Here is a 16,082-nt window from a genome sequence, read left to right on the forward strand (position 1 = left end):
AGGTTTTGGCTAAGAACCAAATAAAAAGAAACATGAATGCCCTAATGCCAGTTGAAGCAAGGGTAACTTGGGAAAACATATTACTAACTTACGTAATTATTTATAATTTATTTTTAAATAATCTGATAAATATATTTATGGCAATCATCCCATGAACTAATGTTCCATAGCAACACCAACAGCAGCAGAAGAAAGAAGAAGAAGAAGAAGCAGAAGAAGAAGAAGGAGGAGGAGGAGGAGGAGGAGGAGGAGGAGAAATGGGGCTGAAGTTATTTAAAAAGTAGGTACAAGTTAAAAGTTTTTTAAAAAATAGGTATAGGTTAAATGGGGGCGACCAAATAGGACGCACCGTGCAATTTTTACGATTTACAAATGGTCAGCCACAGTTTCAAAAGTAATCGAAATTTAGCCACTTTTCATGTAAAAATAAATCTGAATGAAAATACTGTTCAAAATCCGGAAAAATACTCCAGTATATTATACTTGAGCCAGCAAAGTATACCGGTCCAGCATAATATGCTGGAAGTTCATACACAGGTGCACCGAACTCCAGTATATTATGCTGGACCGGTCTCTGTTGCAGTAAAATAGTGGCTATTTTTTATTGACTTGGTAAACGCTGGCTATTTTTAAATGATCGGTCCGAAAACTGACTAGACCCACGCTATTTTAACATTTTTAATAGGTCTAAACAACACCCACGCTAGATCTCTTACAAAAATCAGATTCAAAAGTTATATCCACTTTTTTATGTCTGTTCAACGAAGGTTAGTTACCATTCTAATCTAATTTTTACCATCCAAATCTTACAAAGTAAGTATTCCAACCACAATTTGAGCTCCAACCACAATAATATGTCAGTTTGTCAACTAACAATTAATATGAGTCATAATTTCATAGGTCCTATGATGATAAATACAGAGTGATGTGTGCTCTGTGTATATTTTTTAATTGAAAAAAAAGATGAATCTAAAAATTTCTCTTATAATATACTTTAGCCGAATACTTAGCGAGACTTTGCAGGAAAAAAATTTACTAAAACCTTGTGCATCACAAGTAATTTACTTATTTTAAAGTGTGTAAGCATTTTATTTTAAAAACTTAAATTATGAGAAAACACATTTTGTCTTCAATACACTCCTCCCTCACATGCTGATTTGATTAATTTTTATCGGCCAAGCACGTAATATTTCAGTGAATGGTTCAGTAAGGGGTTCTACAATCAAATCAAAGTAGAGACGAGTTAAAAGTTTGTGTTAATTCTAAAAGAATTTGGAATACTTGACGTTGGCGTGATACAGTAGAGTTCTGGGTCATCAACTAACTAATGATAGGCATCTTCAGTGGATATGTTGTTTGGATAAGTATTGACTCTTTTCATCCAAAAAGAAGACTTCATCAGGTGACCGTTGAAAGGAGCATACTTCCACATTAGCAACGGCCTTTGTCCTTCCTCCCCATTGGAAAATTCTTCACAACTTAACTAATGGTCTAGGAATGATATTCTCTTCAACACGCACCACTACTAACACTTAATTACACATTAAATAATTTCCAAAACGAAAAAAACACCTTATCTCCCTAGTCCAACATTGTCCATCAGCACAAATCTCCGTACACTATCTTATTCTTACCTTGTGCAAATAGATAGGTTATTTCCGATATACTTCCGACTCACACTAGCATAGTGCAACATTAAAGCAAAAAAGATATAGTAATGAAAGAGTCATGAAAATGAAGTAATAACATTGAAATAGTGACAAAATCGAAGCAGAAGCAACATCTGATAGTGATAGACATTCAAGAATAAGACAAAAATAAGAGTAATACTAAAATTACTAGTAATGACAGGAAGACAGCTCTACGACCTACTAATCTTCTACTCTAATTCTTGATCTCCACAACTTACTGTCAAAAATCATTTTCTTACATTAAATCACAAAATTGCTTTAGTTATAGCATTGCAAGATACGAATACTTAAGAAAAGAATTGGGAAAGCTTGGATAGATAAAATTAAGCATAACACAAGAAATGATTACACTCATTGATCACCTCAGTGCTTACTCCTAGCATATTGCTATCAAGTGAAAATAATCTAGCTAACTTCAACTGAACTGAAGTAATTTAATTTTAACTTTCATTTTATCCTTCACGAGGAAATACCAAGTATGTATGACTTATTTTAGCTCATAAATTTTAATTTATTTATTTATTTTTTGAATTTTGTGTCCAATCAAAATGCATTACATAAAAGCAGTATACAACATTTTTAACTTATATACACGGTCAACTTAAAATAAATTTTATACCACACAAACTTGGAAGAAACACATTTTATATCAAAGAGAAGTTGTGATGAAGCAGTTTTGGCCGTTAAGGAAAAAAAGGACTTTTGGCCGTCAAAGAACAAGCTATAAGAAAAAAGAGTGCAAGATTAATTCTTGCGGAATGTCATCCAAAAAATAAATAATAAATAAATTTAGCACTTTAGGGGAAAAAATTAAAATGTTCAGAAAGTTAGTCGGGCAAAGATCTACAAATGAAAGTTTTGGGAGAAAAATAATCCTTTTTCTTTCGTGAAACTTGTAACGATTAAAAAGTACTTGAGCAAATAGTGATGAAAGGGACAAGGGTAAACCGATTAGAGCCAATATGCTGAGAAAAGCTGTGACGATACTCTCATCTCCATCTCCCATATAATGTACGGTCTCCGACTTCCGTCCAATCTCTTCCCCTAACGGCTGTTTCTCTCTCTCTCCATCTTATTCTTTTCTTTGCCCCCACATTTACAGAAACCTTTTGCACACTCATCCCTCTATTCCTTCTTTATCCCAGATTCCTCCCCCCTTCTTTCTCTCTCTCTCTCTGTTATCCTTTTTTCATATCTCAGACCCGGTTTTCAAGAAGACGTATATATCCAATCCAACGTTATAGCTCTTTAGATAAGCAACAAACCCATTTTCTTCAAAACACCACCATTGATACTCCCACTTCAGCTCTAATTTTTCGAGTCAAGAATTTTCCCCCATGTTCAAAGAGAATGAATCTTTATTATTATCATCAACAATCATTTTCCGTTGTTGTAGATTGTAGATTTTTACTGCCAATTTAGCAATCAATCCATTAAACAATGGACAAACACCGTAGTAGATGGACTTATTCATTCACCAAGCTTATTTTCTGGACCACACTTTTTGCAGGTACCATTCTTTTCGTATGTTTCCACTCTCCTCCTTCTGATTCCCCATCTATCCACCCCAAGATGAAATGGGGCAGCCCACAATGGGAAAAACGTGTCAAATCCTCTGCCCGTTCTCGTTCCGGTCATTTTACCGTCCTTGTCACCGGTGCTGCCGGTTTCGTCGGGTCCCACGTTTCCGCCGCCCTCAAACGGCGTGGCGACGGCGTCGTCGGCCTGGACAATTTCAACAGCTATTACGATCCCTCATTGAAAAGAGCTCGTCAGAAATTGTTAGAACGTAATGGGATTTTTGTTATTGAAGGTGATATTAATGACAGGCATTTACTCGAGAAGCTTTTTGACGTTGTTGCTTTTACTCACGTAATGCACTTAGCTGCACAAGCTGGCGTTCGTTACGCTATGAAGAATCCTGGTTCTTATATCCATAGTAATATTGCAGGTCTCGTTAGCGTTTTCGAGGCCTGTAAATCAGCTAATCCACAGCCTGCAATTGTTTGGGCATCGTCCAGTTCTGTTTATGGACTTAACTCTAAAGTACCCTTTTCAGAAAAAGATCGAACGGATCAACCAGCGAGTCTTTACGCCGCGACAAAGAAAGCTGGTGAAGAGATTGCTCATACTTATAACCATATCTATGGTCTTTCAATTACAGGGTTGAGATTCTTCACTGTTTATGGACCTTGGGGTCGGCCTGATATGGCGTATTTCTTTTTCACAAAGGATATATTAAAGGGAAAGAGTATTAATGTGTTTGAAGGTTCTAATAATAAAAGTGTAGCAAGGGATTTTACTTACATTGATGATATAGTGAAAGGGTGTTTAGGGGCACTGGATACAGCTGAGAAGAGTACAGGAAGTGGTGGGAAGAAGAAGGGAAATGCGCAATTGAGAGTGTTCAATTTGGGGAATACTTCACCTGTGCCAGTTACTAAGCTGGTTAGTATATTGGAGAAGTTGCTTAAGGTAAAGGCTAAAAAGAATGTTTTGCCACTGCCAAGAAATGGGGATGTGATGTTTACTCATGCTAATATTAGCTATGCTCACAAGGAATTTGGATATAAGCCTACTACAAATTTGCAGATGGGGTTACAGAAGTTCGTTAATTGGTATCTTGATTACTATTCAGTTAGTGAGAAGAAAAAGAGTTTTTGGTGACCTTATTAATGAAGCTTTTAGCTACTGATCAAATAGAAAGTAGGAGGGGCTATGAGCTTGGCATAAGAAAATATCCAAAACTTGTATAGGTATTTTAATTTTTGGTGGACCGGAATATTTTTTTTAACCTTGAACAACTGTATTAATGACTTCCAGCTGGGGAGATTCCATTATGCTAGTCATCTCACAGTCTTAATGAACTGTGCTTCCTTCTTTCTGTCCCTCATCAAAATGTGCTCATGCCTTGTATTGCTCTTATGATGATTATGTTAATACTATTTAGGACTGCATTTGCATGCAAGTCAATCTGGAGGCACGTGTAGATTCATGATTTGTTTTGTGTAAATTATACTGCACTCTTTTCTCTGTCTTTGTGTTCTTTTTTTGGGTTTGGGGGGGGGGGGGAGGAATCAGTTCTTACTCTTAGTAACGTATAGGAGGTGATTAAATCCAATTACAATGCGACTTACCCATTATCTCATGAACTTTGAGTTGTTCCATGTTGATACATCACGTATTTCGGGCCCTTCTTTATTGGACGAAGAACGTAAGAAGTCAACCAGCAATTTAATTCTATCTTAAAACTCTGCGCAGCTAAAGGCCTAAAACCAATTTATGCCTCAATAATTCCACTGGTGCTAGTTCTCCGAAGGTGCAAAAGATCTTCGGCTTACTCTACAAAAGTGATCAAAATTCAAAAGCCCAAAGTTATCCTAAGATTATTTAACTTGCTGAACAATCTCACTTGTTCATTTTAAGGCATAGTAAGGTAGGTTGTTTGGCAACATGCACACAGACGATGCATTCACAAAAGGCATGCATCATTCACGATGTGGATCCCAAATAGTAAACATTTCTGATTCTATTTTGTTGATAGATGATAATTGCTTACTTGTGGCGAGAAAGTTTGCAGTTTTGAGTCTAAAGCTATTATCCAATTGGCTTTTGAATCTTGTGCCCATGCCCAAGAAAGATAGCTGGGTAAGGATTGGAATTCAGACTACTTCTGGAAAGTGAGTCGATCAAAACTCAGCTGATGTCTGTTGTTTAATTTTTCCAGCACATTGACCATTGACTACGGAGGATTTGCAGCAAAATTTTGTCAAAGCAACATGAAGATGGGTCATTTTGTAGGACCGTATACACAGACACCACCAGAATCCTAATTGTGCTCATGTTGTGTGACTTGTGACGGAGAAGTATTAATTCTACCAGAAAGGACATCCCCAAAAAGTAAATTGTTTTGTGATCATAATACAAAAGTGTCGAATAGCTGTACTAACTTATTATGAATCTGGCAAATATTAAAAATAGACCGGGGTCATACTGTCAAAGAGCTTATGAGTTTGCATTTATTTCATATAAAAAATAAAATAGCATTTACTCAAAGTAATTATGTACTTGAGAATTCTCATCTTAGTAAGCTCTTCAACGCACTCGCATGTGTAAATTAGAGCAGCTACATGAGGAATGTGGTTGTCACTGATCATACTTCTTAAAGGTCCATGTATTTTATTGATGAGGAATACTTTTCAAAATGTGCAAATTTTTTGAAGCTCAAACACGAAACAACCGGAAGAAACTTGAGAGAATCTTGAGTGTAACAATGTCAGGCACTTGAAGAGGGAGAGCTAGAAGGCCAGAAAATTGTGATTTCCACTTACACTGCTTATTTAGGCGAGATACTGAGTAACTAGATTGAAGTGTACACACTATCCCTGGAAGTTTTAAGGTCATAACCATAACTCAGGTAAAAAATCGATAAGGGCACAAGACAGGGAAAAAAACCAAGAAACGCTGCCTTCAACTTAAGCTATGTGGTCTTGGCTCGCACTACTCATAGGTCACTAGTTCTGATATGCAATAACTATAATTCCTGAATATCATGTAATATCTTTGGGCAAAAGACCTAAAAATTAAAATCAACATTTCCGCAAGAACATCTGAAATGTGATAAGCAGGACCAGGTTGACACACTTTAATATACATCAAAAGTTCGTTGTGAGATATCATGATACCCAAGAAGATAATCTGATTCAGTATGGTGACGCCTTAGCGATGACCATTTTTGCTGTCGCTGTCCATTTCCTCCGCATCTTCAAACCTTTGATCATTAATTTGAAGCTGCAGTAAGAAAAGTAAATGTCTCAATTTTCCAGCAACAAATAGCCAACATATGCACTAGAAGTTCATGTGAAATAACTAAAGCAGAAAGCATGAAGATGCTCTATTTTCATATCTCAACCTACTCTTATAGACCTGAAACCACTCCCCGCCCCAAAAAATAACAATAATAATAAACAAACTTAGACGACGAGGTGTATTATAGAAGGGCACAGCATATGCCAGAGCTATAGTGAAATTGCACATGCAATTATTGATAATAGTTTAGCTAGCATCCATCTAAAAACATGAGTTACTTGAGACAATCAGCCAAGAGGAGCTCTAAAATTCTTGACAGTGATTGCCAAATATATAGTGAGACCCTCTGCCTGTTACTCTAGAAACTAAGTATTTAATTTGTTCATCTCCCATGCCACCCAAACCCAACACCTACCAACAAGCCAAACAAAAGGCAAATGACAATAGAATAATCACAGTTCTTAAGTTCAAGTCTCAAACCAAATCTACAACAGGCATACCTGAAGCACATTATGAGCTAAGTCGTGATCTCCATTTGAATGACCAATAGAATGTGTCAGATTCTGAGAAAACGTCCATTCAGATTCTTCCTCTTCAAAAGTAAGACCAATAACAGTAAAAGTTAGTTGGCAAAACAAAAATTGTTTTCTTAAAACAAACCAGCGCCTATCAATTCCATACCAGCTTCCTGATTTTCCAGCTGATCTGCACTGAAGATCCAATTATGCTCTTCTTCCTCCCCTAGGAAAAGCGATACCAGGGTTTAGTCAAGTAGAAACATGACTGGGCAGAAGAAAATGAGAAAAAAGACGTTTGTTTGGAGTATGTCCAAAGAAATAAATAACCACCTTCAATTGGTTCAGGATTAAGCTCAGCACATTCACAAAAGATCTGGAAGAGAGTATCCACTGCCAAAATAGAACATACAAATATATCTTTAGGAGCTGAAGTAGCAGAAGGCATTTATCCTAGATGAAAGATTTCAAGGAAAACCCAAGTAAAAAGAATGGGCAAGAATGAAGTACATTGATCAAGATCCGATGGCACAAGTCTCAACTCAGTTATCCTTGATAAATCTAATGACTCATCACCCTCATCAGTGGAGCCTTCTGATTCATCATCCTCCAATCCATTGTCAATCTTCAAGAACAAAGCAAAATATATCCATCATTTTCATAACAGAGAAAGCAATCACATTTGCAAAATGGAACAAATGTTTAACCCACACCCACACTCAGTTCCCCTTCAGAAAAGAAAATAAATCAAATGATCAAACAAAACTTTAAACGAGCCTGAAAGAAAGTAATTGTGTTACCAAAGACACACTAATAATGAAAACAAAAGACATGCCTTAACAGAATGGACACATGCATAACAATCATGGAACCGCCTCATCAAGGTAAAATATGCATAACAATCATGCATCCAATCCCAAATGATCTTCCAGCTTCACTGAACAGATAGTATATGCTAGCCTATCCTAATTTTTTTTCTGGATCCTATTTTGTCAAATAAAAGAAATTGCATTTTTACCCGAGCAGAGGATGTCCAACTATATACTCACCGTGTGAGATACTGAGATAGCTTACTGACAAATGAAAAAAGAAAAAAGAAAACAGCAGGATGATACTCCGTGCTCAAGTAAACAGGAAAACTACAGATGCATAAAATCAAACCGAGAAACTAAACTTAAATAGAATGCCAAGTTACCCTATTGAATGTAGTGGAGTTGTGTACTTTTCCACACTCCTCAATAGGACTAATGGAGAGGACAACTGAACTAATTAGTTTTAACCAACTGAACCAATTAGTTTTAACCAACTGAACCAATTAGGGGAGGAATGCTTGAAATCTAAGTATCCTATTTATTCAATTATTCTGTTAAAAAGGATGGTATGATTGCTGATTTTCACAGAGACAGGATGGCATGTGGAGCTCAGAAGAAACTTGAACGACTGGGAGGTAGATGATTATTATCTTTTACTTCAACAGCTTGACTCAGTCTCAATTAGTCATAGTAAGGTGGATGCACTGATCTGGGCAGATGGTAAGTATAAAAAGTTTCCAGTCAAAAGTTGTTACTATAATATGCAGATTAAGAAGTCAAGTCACAGGGATGACAATTGGCCTTGGAAGATGATTTGGAAGAAAAAAGATCCAGTCAAGGTGGCATGCTTTGGATGGATAGCAGCTTGCAAAACATGTTTGACACAAGATAATTTGCAAAAAAAAAGGGTTTTAATCTAAGTAATAGATGCTATCTGTGTGAAGGAGATCAAGAATCAGTGAATCATATTCTTCTCCATTGTAGAATTGCTAAACAATGCTGGGACTTGTTCTTAAACATTTTTGGTATCTCTTGGGTAATGCCACAGACCGTTAGGAGTTTGTTGGAAGAGTGGCAAAATCAAAGAGTACCTAGAAGACTGAAGCAAATATGGAGAACCAAACCATTGTGCAATGTGCATATTCTGGACTTTATGGCTGGAAAGGAACCGGGCTTGTTTTGAAGGACACAAGGATCACATTTTCAGAATTAGAAACAAATGTATTACCTGTTTTATTGGTGTAAAAGCAGTGTACCAGTGGATCAACAGTTTATAGATTTTCTGGATTTACTAGGACTGTAGGAGATGGTTGTTTCTGGGGTGGTCTTTGTAACATTTTGTACCATCTTGCTACCTTATTAATAAAACTTTTACCTTATCCATAAAAACAAAATCAAAACCACAAAATAGTTATCTTTACAAGCTTTCCCCAAATAAAATACAAAACAAGAACCTAAAGATTTTAGTAGTTGTTACCAAGTTACCAAATACAAAAAACAGAAATTACTTTTTCCATAAATCTAAAACAATTGCGACTGCAGCTTTTCAGATACCTGGTTTCCTTTCCCAATTCAGAGAGTTCTTAGTTGTTTATTCAAATGCCAACTCAAAAAACAACAGGATGAGGGTATTCCGCCTAAATAGTAGACACGGGTAACAAATAAGGACTAGATATCCAGGACGTAATTTGTCAAATGCTAACACAAGGTACTTATTAGGTAGAATATAACTATTCAATCTGATGGAATGTTTTTTCTCTACCAATCTAAGCCATTTCATGAATAAAATGCGACCAATTAATATAGTTCCCCCCCACCCACCCACCCCAAATTTCTTTTTTAATTCTCATTCTAACTTAGTAGTCAATATTGATATCATTATGCTCCCTGCATTCCCAATATCTCACGAAGTTAAACAATCCCTCTGTTATACTATGGAATATTTGTGACCAGAGAACTACGAACTTCCTCTTGTCAAGTGGTGTTAAGCGAACTTACTTAATTCTTCTAATTGTCATTTGCATTATTCTAGCTGAAAATTTTGAGCGAAGCAGCATGGGATGATACCTCTTGATGCAAGATATATCTGCCTCTGATAGCAAGGGTGAGAACCTTTTCATGTCAGATATTTAAAAGGGAAATAATCATATGGATAGACGCTTAAATTATCACTTCAGTATATTCCTAACCCTTTTTTATTACTATCAGTTCCATTTCACGACCAGCAGTTCTTAATATTACATCAGAAATTAATCCAAATATAGGCAGGTCAATTTGCTTCTACAAAATTTGGGACATTCCAATTTCACAAAGAACAGAAATTAATCTTCATTTTTTTGGCTCTCTTGCTAATATAGAGTGAAACGTAAAACCTCAACTAACAGAAATAATATACTCCGTATTTTCATTTCGAAAGGAGATTCTACCTGAGCGTATAAACAAGGATCCTGATACGCCTCGGGGTCCCTAGACACAGCATGAAGTGAAACCGACAAGAAATCAACTGCATAACCTTTTCTCCTATCTGTATCGCTTAGCCAAACCACTTGCCTGGTAAATATTTTACGAATTACAACCAAAACTCAACGACTGATTCGATTCGAAAAGGCATAAATACAGAAACAAACAAAAGATAAATCGAAGGTCGAGAAGTTACTTAGTGGTGATGTAGAGAGTGCCAGAGGCCTCAGGCTGGCGGCTGCCGAGGACGATGGCGGTTCCAGGCTGCACGTGCATGAGTTCCTCGCCGTTGTCGGCGTCGAGGACCGGCTGCCCGGCGCCGTCACCGGTTCTTTCAACGAAGAACCTCAAGCCTGACATAGTTTCCGGTTAATTGATGTTTACTTAGCTCCGGCAGAAAAGGAGTTGGAGACTGGTAAAGGCTCTCTAGACTGCTGCTCTAGGGTTTTGGTTGGGCGCCAAAATTATTTTCACAACATTTTGCACTGCTATAAGAAGGTTCTGGACTGTTCATTCCCAGTGGGTCTACGTGGCCTCTTGACTAAGGTCAAAATCAATTTTGGGAGCAGTATTTAATTTAGAGTAACACCAATATTCAGTAGGCGTTTGAACGTAACAAAAATATGAGATTTAAAAAAAAAAGTAAGTTTTGAAGTTAAATTGAAAAAATATATTTGAAAATTAACATTGTATTTGGATATTCGTTTTATTGAAAAATACTATAGTTTTATAAGAGAAAAATATTATTTACTTGAAAAAAATGTTGGGTCAACAAAAAGGGAAAGACTTTTTCGATCCACAAAAGAAATATTATTTGGAAAACAACTTGTTCTCCTTAATGTTTTAAGTTATTGCGTACGAGTAAAACCGGGGCAGAGTTTTCCCCAATTACTGGTGAGGAAACAAAAGGGAAGCATGGCTCGACACGACTACAAGCGAGGTCAAAGGACCCCTCGTATCGGAACCAAGGAGGAGTGAACGATGCATCTGGGATCGGGCACGATGACATAACGGACTTAGACCAAGTAAGGTTCCTGGACCATGAGAAATGCGGAGAACGGTTATGCATGACGAATATGGAACTGTAATATTCGCCCTCAATTGGATATTACGGCGCGAATCCCGTCCAATATCAACTGCGAATCGATATTTACCAAAAAAGGAGATTTTTACCTTATTTAGACTTGTACCAGGACTGAACTACTATATAAAGGAGAAGGTTTCTTTTATTTAAGACACGGTGACACGCAATCAAAAGAATAAAGGTTTTTTTTGTTTTCTAGCTACTGTTGAAAGTGTTCTTAATTTGATCTCTTCTCTATTTGCGATCGAACTTGTATTGAGGGTCCGATCGATAACAAATCCTACTATTCAACTTACGATCAGGCTTGTTCATCGCATTGCGATTGGTTTGATCATTTATTTTATCATTAACTTAATTACCTATTGTTCTTAACCATTCGTACTGAATTAAATCGCATATCCTTTAAATCGCATACAAATTTAATTGTTACTCATTTTTTATGCAAACAGTTTGACACCCACTGTAGGGCTAAGGATAATAGTGGTGATTTGATATGAATCTAGATAACACACCCTATTTTACGCTTGTTCTTTGAAGTTTTGACTTCAGGTTAGCCCAAGGATGTCAAATTCTCAGTCAGCTCACTTGAACGTTGATGCTGAGTCAGGCCATCATGGTGAGAATAATAACGTGATGCCTAGTAATGATGTGTTCCCTATCGATCCCAATAGTGTCCCAGCCACCGACCCGGTCGATGCTAACTCACAAACGACCATCAATATCAATCTACCAACTGATCCTGAAAACAACGTTCCAAGGGGACGCCAGCCAGCGGCTCGAGAGGCGCCCGTAAGCGAAGGTGATAAGGTAATCATGCGGTTGATTTTCGAAATGTTGCAGGCTTAGCAAGCGGCGATAGTACAGTTACAAAACCAAAGCCACGCCCCTAACTGGGTCGAGCCCGAGCAGTTACGGGAAAATAATCGGAGGGATGAACATGTTGTCCTAGAACCGAGCAAATTTAGGCTCGGGAAACCTTTCGAAGTGTTGAAGATACTCAAAAACGGGTGGACTGGCGAGAAAACGATTGAGGCCAATGACAAAAAGGTGGAAACATAAAACTCCAGGGTCGATCAGTCCCTGGAGCGCCTCCGATAGTGAAGGGATCAGACTCCAAAAAGTTTATTCAGAAGCTTTTACCTCCGAGCGCGGCACCAAAGCCGATCTTGAAGAGGTTTCGGATGCCCGACATCCCCAAGTATAATGGAACCACGGATCCAAATGAGCTTGTAACCTCCTATACATACGCAATCAAAGGGAATGTTTTGGAAGACGACGAAATTAGGTCGGTATTGCTGAAATAATTTGGGGAAACCCTGTCCAAGGGAGCAATGATATGGTATCACAACTTGCCTCCAGATTCTATCGACTCGTTTGCTATGCTTGCAGATGCTTTCATAAAGGTTCATGATGGTTCCATCAAGATCGAGACCAGGAAGTCAGACCTTTTCAGGTCAAGCAGAGGAATAACGAGATGCTTAAGGAGTTCGTGTCGAGGTTCCAGATGGAATGGATGGATCTGCCACCGGTTGCAGATGATTGGGCCGTTCAGGCATTTACTCAAGGGCTCAACCCCCGAAGTTCCACGACCTCTCAACAGCTAAAGCAAAACTTGGTAGAGTACCAGCGGTCACCTGGGCCGATGTCCACAATATATATTAATCTAAGATCAGGGTCGAAGACGACCAACTCGGAGCCCCTTCTGGATATATTTACCCTATTAGAACTGATAACAAGTCTAAGAGAAACATTAATCAAGAGTCGAGGTCGGCTCGAGATCGAGATCGATATCAGCCATACAACAGGGATCGAAGGGGAAACGGATCAGGGCACCATCCGACAAGGAATGAGAAGAAAAATGATTGAGGACCGTGTGATCGGGTCCTGATAAGCAAGAGCGGGTATGACAGGTCGTTCGGGAGCAGGGAGGCTCCAAGACTATCGAAATATAATTTCAACATGGACGCTGCAAGCATAGTGTCAGTCATAAGGGGCATCAAAGAGACTAAGTAGCCCCGACCATTGCAGTCCGATCCTTCCTAGAGAGATCCTAATTTGATGTGTAAGTAGCAGGGTACTCACGATCATAAGACTGAAGATTGTCGACAGTTAAGAGAAGAAGTTGCTCGACTGTTCACCAATGGGCACCTTCGAGAATTCCTAAGCAAGCGAGCCAAAAACCACTTCAGAAACACGGACGCCAACAAATAGGTCGAATAAGAGGAGCCTCAACACGTAATTAGCATGATCATTGTGGTAGTTGATGTCTCTCAAGGGCCGATGATCAAACATACCAAAGTTTCTATTACAAGAGAGAAACGCACCCGAGATTACATCTCGGAAGGAGCTATCTCGTTCAGCGACGAAGACGCCGAGGGCATCGTACAACCTCACAACGATGCACTGGTAATTTTGTAGTTATCAATAAATCTCGGGTTAAACATGTTTTGATTGATCCAGGTAGCTCGGCCAAAATCATCAGATCGAGAGTCGTAGAGCAACTAGGTTACAGGATCAAATCATACTGGCAGTCAAGTATTGAATGGATTCAACATGGAGTGCGAGACCACGAAAAGTGAGATAACTTCACCAGTAAACACTGCCGGGAGCACCCAAGAAACGAAGTTCTACGTGATTGAAGGGGAAATAAGGTACAACGCCTTGTTCGGAAGGGCTAAATATAGTTGTTTATAGCCATTGCGAATGGCTAAATTTGCAAACAAGGTCGTCTCCCAAGGGCTCTATTTCAAAAATAAAAATAAAAAATTAAATAACAAGCGGGACAGACGGGATGGGACGGGATAAACGGGCCAAAATGGGCAATCCTTCCCATCCCGTGTAGTGTTTAATATGGGCATATCCTTTTTAGAATTAAATGGGCCGGGATGGGAAAGGATATGGACCGGGATGGGGATGGATCGACCCGTTCCATTGGACAGCCATAGTTGTACCTCTAAATCCTTCAACTGAAACTGTCGCCCAAGAGTTAGCGACCTCACTAGATACCATGTATGAAAGCTGGTGAAGGCCACCAAGTTGACAAAACGGTCCTCCTCACCTCTTTCTTCTTTGATCTTTCAAGACTGATAGTTGTAGCATCTCCCTCTCTGCCATCATCGGGGATATCCTGAATTGGTGTATCTTTTGCCTTGTGGACAAGTGTTTTTGATGGCTCAGAATCCTAACTAGCACTTTCCGATCCCTCGAAAATGCTATTATATGAGGTGCGGCCAACTGTACGGTTGGCTGCTCCTGAATAGAGGCTGAATTTCCCTCTGATGCTTCCCTAGACGGGACATATGAACTCGTCTCGGAGAGGTCTGCACCTCTCCCTCTCCCGGCTATTGTCTTCTTTTAATTTCCTTTTGTTGGCCAAGAGGTAAGGCCCTCTTGTCTCATCCCCGAGAAGGTTCACCCCTTCCTTTAGAAGTACCGCCTCGTCCCCTAGATCGAACCATTGTTGTAGCAAGCAAAGGAGATTGTTAGTTATAATTCAATGTTCAAACATACACAAGAGATATGTATGTAAGATATAAACAAGAAGGCATAGTAAAGGTTCACATTCAAAGCATGCTTGCAGGAACAAGATCTACAGTCCGCACAATTTCCTTGCGGCCGCAGATGAGGCCTTGCGGTCCACACAATTTCACTTGCGGTTGCACCTCTGAAACCCAAGAAATGCCAACTCTCTTATGACAGAGAATTGGCTGATGTGCGGCTACAATATGATATTTGTAGTCCGCACAATTAACTTTGCGGCCGCACATTGGAGTCCCTAGGTGGGGACTCTCTGATGACAGGAAAAGTAGTGTTTTGCGGCCGCAATACGAATTCTGCGGTCCACATATTTTTACTTATTGCGCAGATCCCTTCTTTCACTATGCTGCCCTACATTCCATATTTGCTGACCGCACAAATTCAAGTGCGTGTGATGAATTCAAAAATGGCGTACAGTTCAATTATTTCTATCTAGGTTTTGCAATTTTGTGCATAATTTGACATGGCAACAACATAGATAGATGAAAATATGTTTACCCAGTCCCCATAGAGCATGAATTAGTTAACCCATTACAGATTTACCCCTACATAGATAAATAGTTGAATTCTAATGACAATTGGCCTAAAAACAACTAAAAATCTACAAATTAAAAGAAAAAGATTAACAAGAAATTGAAACATACCAGATGAATGAGTGTAATGAGTGACTGATCAAAGATGTTGTGTGTGTGGACAGATAAAATCACCAAGAATTTTCAATAGAGTGTTATTTTTGAGCTCAGAGAGTGAAAACTCGTAACCCTTGCCCCTACTATTCTATTTATACTTATGGTCTACTAAGGGGAAGAAGGTTGAGTGCGGCCGCACATTTCAGACATAATGCCAACTTACTCTTACATTAATCATATTAACTAGACAATTTGTATTAATAAGATCGAACATTACTAATAATCACAATACCTGACACATCATCCGGTGTAGCCTCTGGGTCCTGGCGACCTGCCAAAGCATATATGCGGTTCTGACTACCGCCGGAGCTAGATGCTCCACCCCTACCTCTACCTCTACCAGTTGATGCCCGAGGGCCTCGCTCTTGAGGGCGTACTGAAGAGGAGGAGACTGTTATAGATCTGGTGGGCTGAACTATCCTGCTTCTACCATTTATAGGACAATCCCTCATGTAATAACTAGGGTCTCCACAGGTAAAGCATAC

The 16,082-nt window shown here is 38.8% G+C and overlaps 2 protein-coding genes across 2 annotated transcripts; one reads left to right on the plus strand and one right to left on the minus strand.

Moving 5' to 3' along the window:
* The first annotated feature begins 2,483 nt into the window (after nucleotides 1–2,483).
* On the plus strand, nucleotides 2,484–4,674 carry LOC104230748 (UDP-glucuronate 4-epimerase 3-like). Its single transcript, XM_009783625.2, has one exon. The coding sequence runs from the start codon at nucleotides 3,132–3,134 to the stop codon at nucleotides 4,356–4,358; it is 1,227 nt and encodes a 408-aa protein (XP_009781927.1). The 5' UTR covers nucleotides 2,484–3,131; the 3' UTR covers nucleotides 4,359–4,674.
* Nucleotides 4,675–6,135: 1,461 nt separating this feature from the next.
* On the minus strand, nucleotides 6,136–10,764 carry LOC104230747 (chloride conductance regulatory protein ICln). Its single transcript, XM_009783624.2, has 7 exons — nucleotides 10,484–10,764; nucleotides 10,254–10,377; nucleotides 7,526–7,640; nucleotides 7,349–7,408; nucleotides 7,182–7,241; nucleotides 7,001–7,092; nucleotides 6,136–6,482 (listed from the first exon to the last, which is right to left on the minus strand). Exons 1-7 carry the CDS (start codon nucleotides 10,645–10,647, stop codon nucleotides 6,411–6,413), a joined length of 687 nt encoding a protein of 228 aa, XP_009781926.1. The 5' UTR covers nucleotides 10,648–10,764; the 3' UTR covers nucleotides 6,136–6,410.
* Between the last annotated feature and the right edge of the window lie 5,318 nt (nucleotides 10,765–16,082).

The sequence above is a fragment of the Nicotiana sylvestris genome, chromosome 3 (assembly GCF_000393655.2).
Source record: "Nicotiana sylvestris chromosome 3, ASM39365v2, whole genome shotgun sequence".
Classification (NCBI taxonomy): Eukaryota; Viridiplantae; Streptophyta; class Magnoliopsida; order Solanales; family Solanaceae; genus Nicotiana; species Nicotiana sylvestris.

Excerpts from the sequence above, each read along its gene's own strand:
- LOC104230748 (XM_009783625.2), top strand. The coding sequence starts at position 3,132 with ATGGACAAACACCGTAGTAGATGGACTTATTCATTCACCAAGCTTATT.
- LOC104230747 (XM_009783624.2), bottom strand. The coding sequence starts at position 10,647 with ATGTCAGGCTTGAGGTTCTTCGTTGAAAGAACCGGTGACGGCGCCGGG. Across the intron at positions 7,641-10,253 it reads ATCCTTGTTTATACGCTCAG|ATTGACAATGGATTGGAGGA; the intron begins GTAGAATCTCCT and ends TTGTTCTTGAAG. Across the intron at positions 7,409-7,525 it reads GCCATCGGATCTTGATCAAT|TGGATACTCTCTTCCAGATC; the intron begins GTACTTCATTCT and ends CTATTTTGGCAG.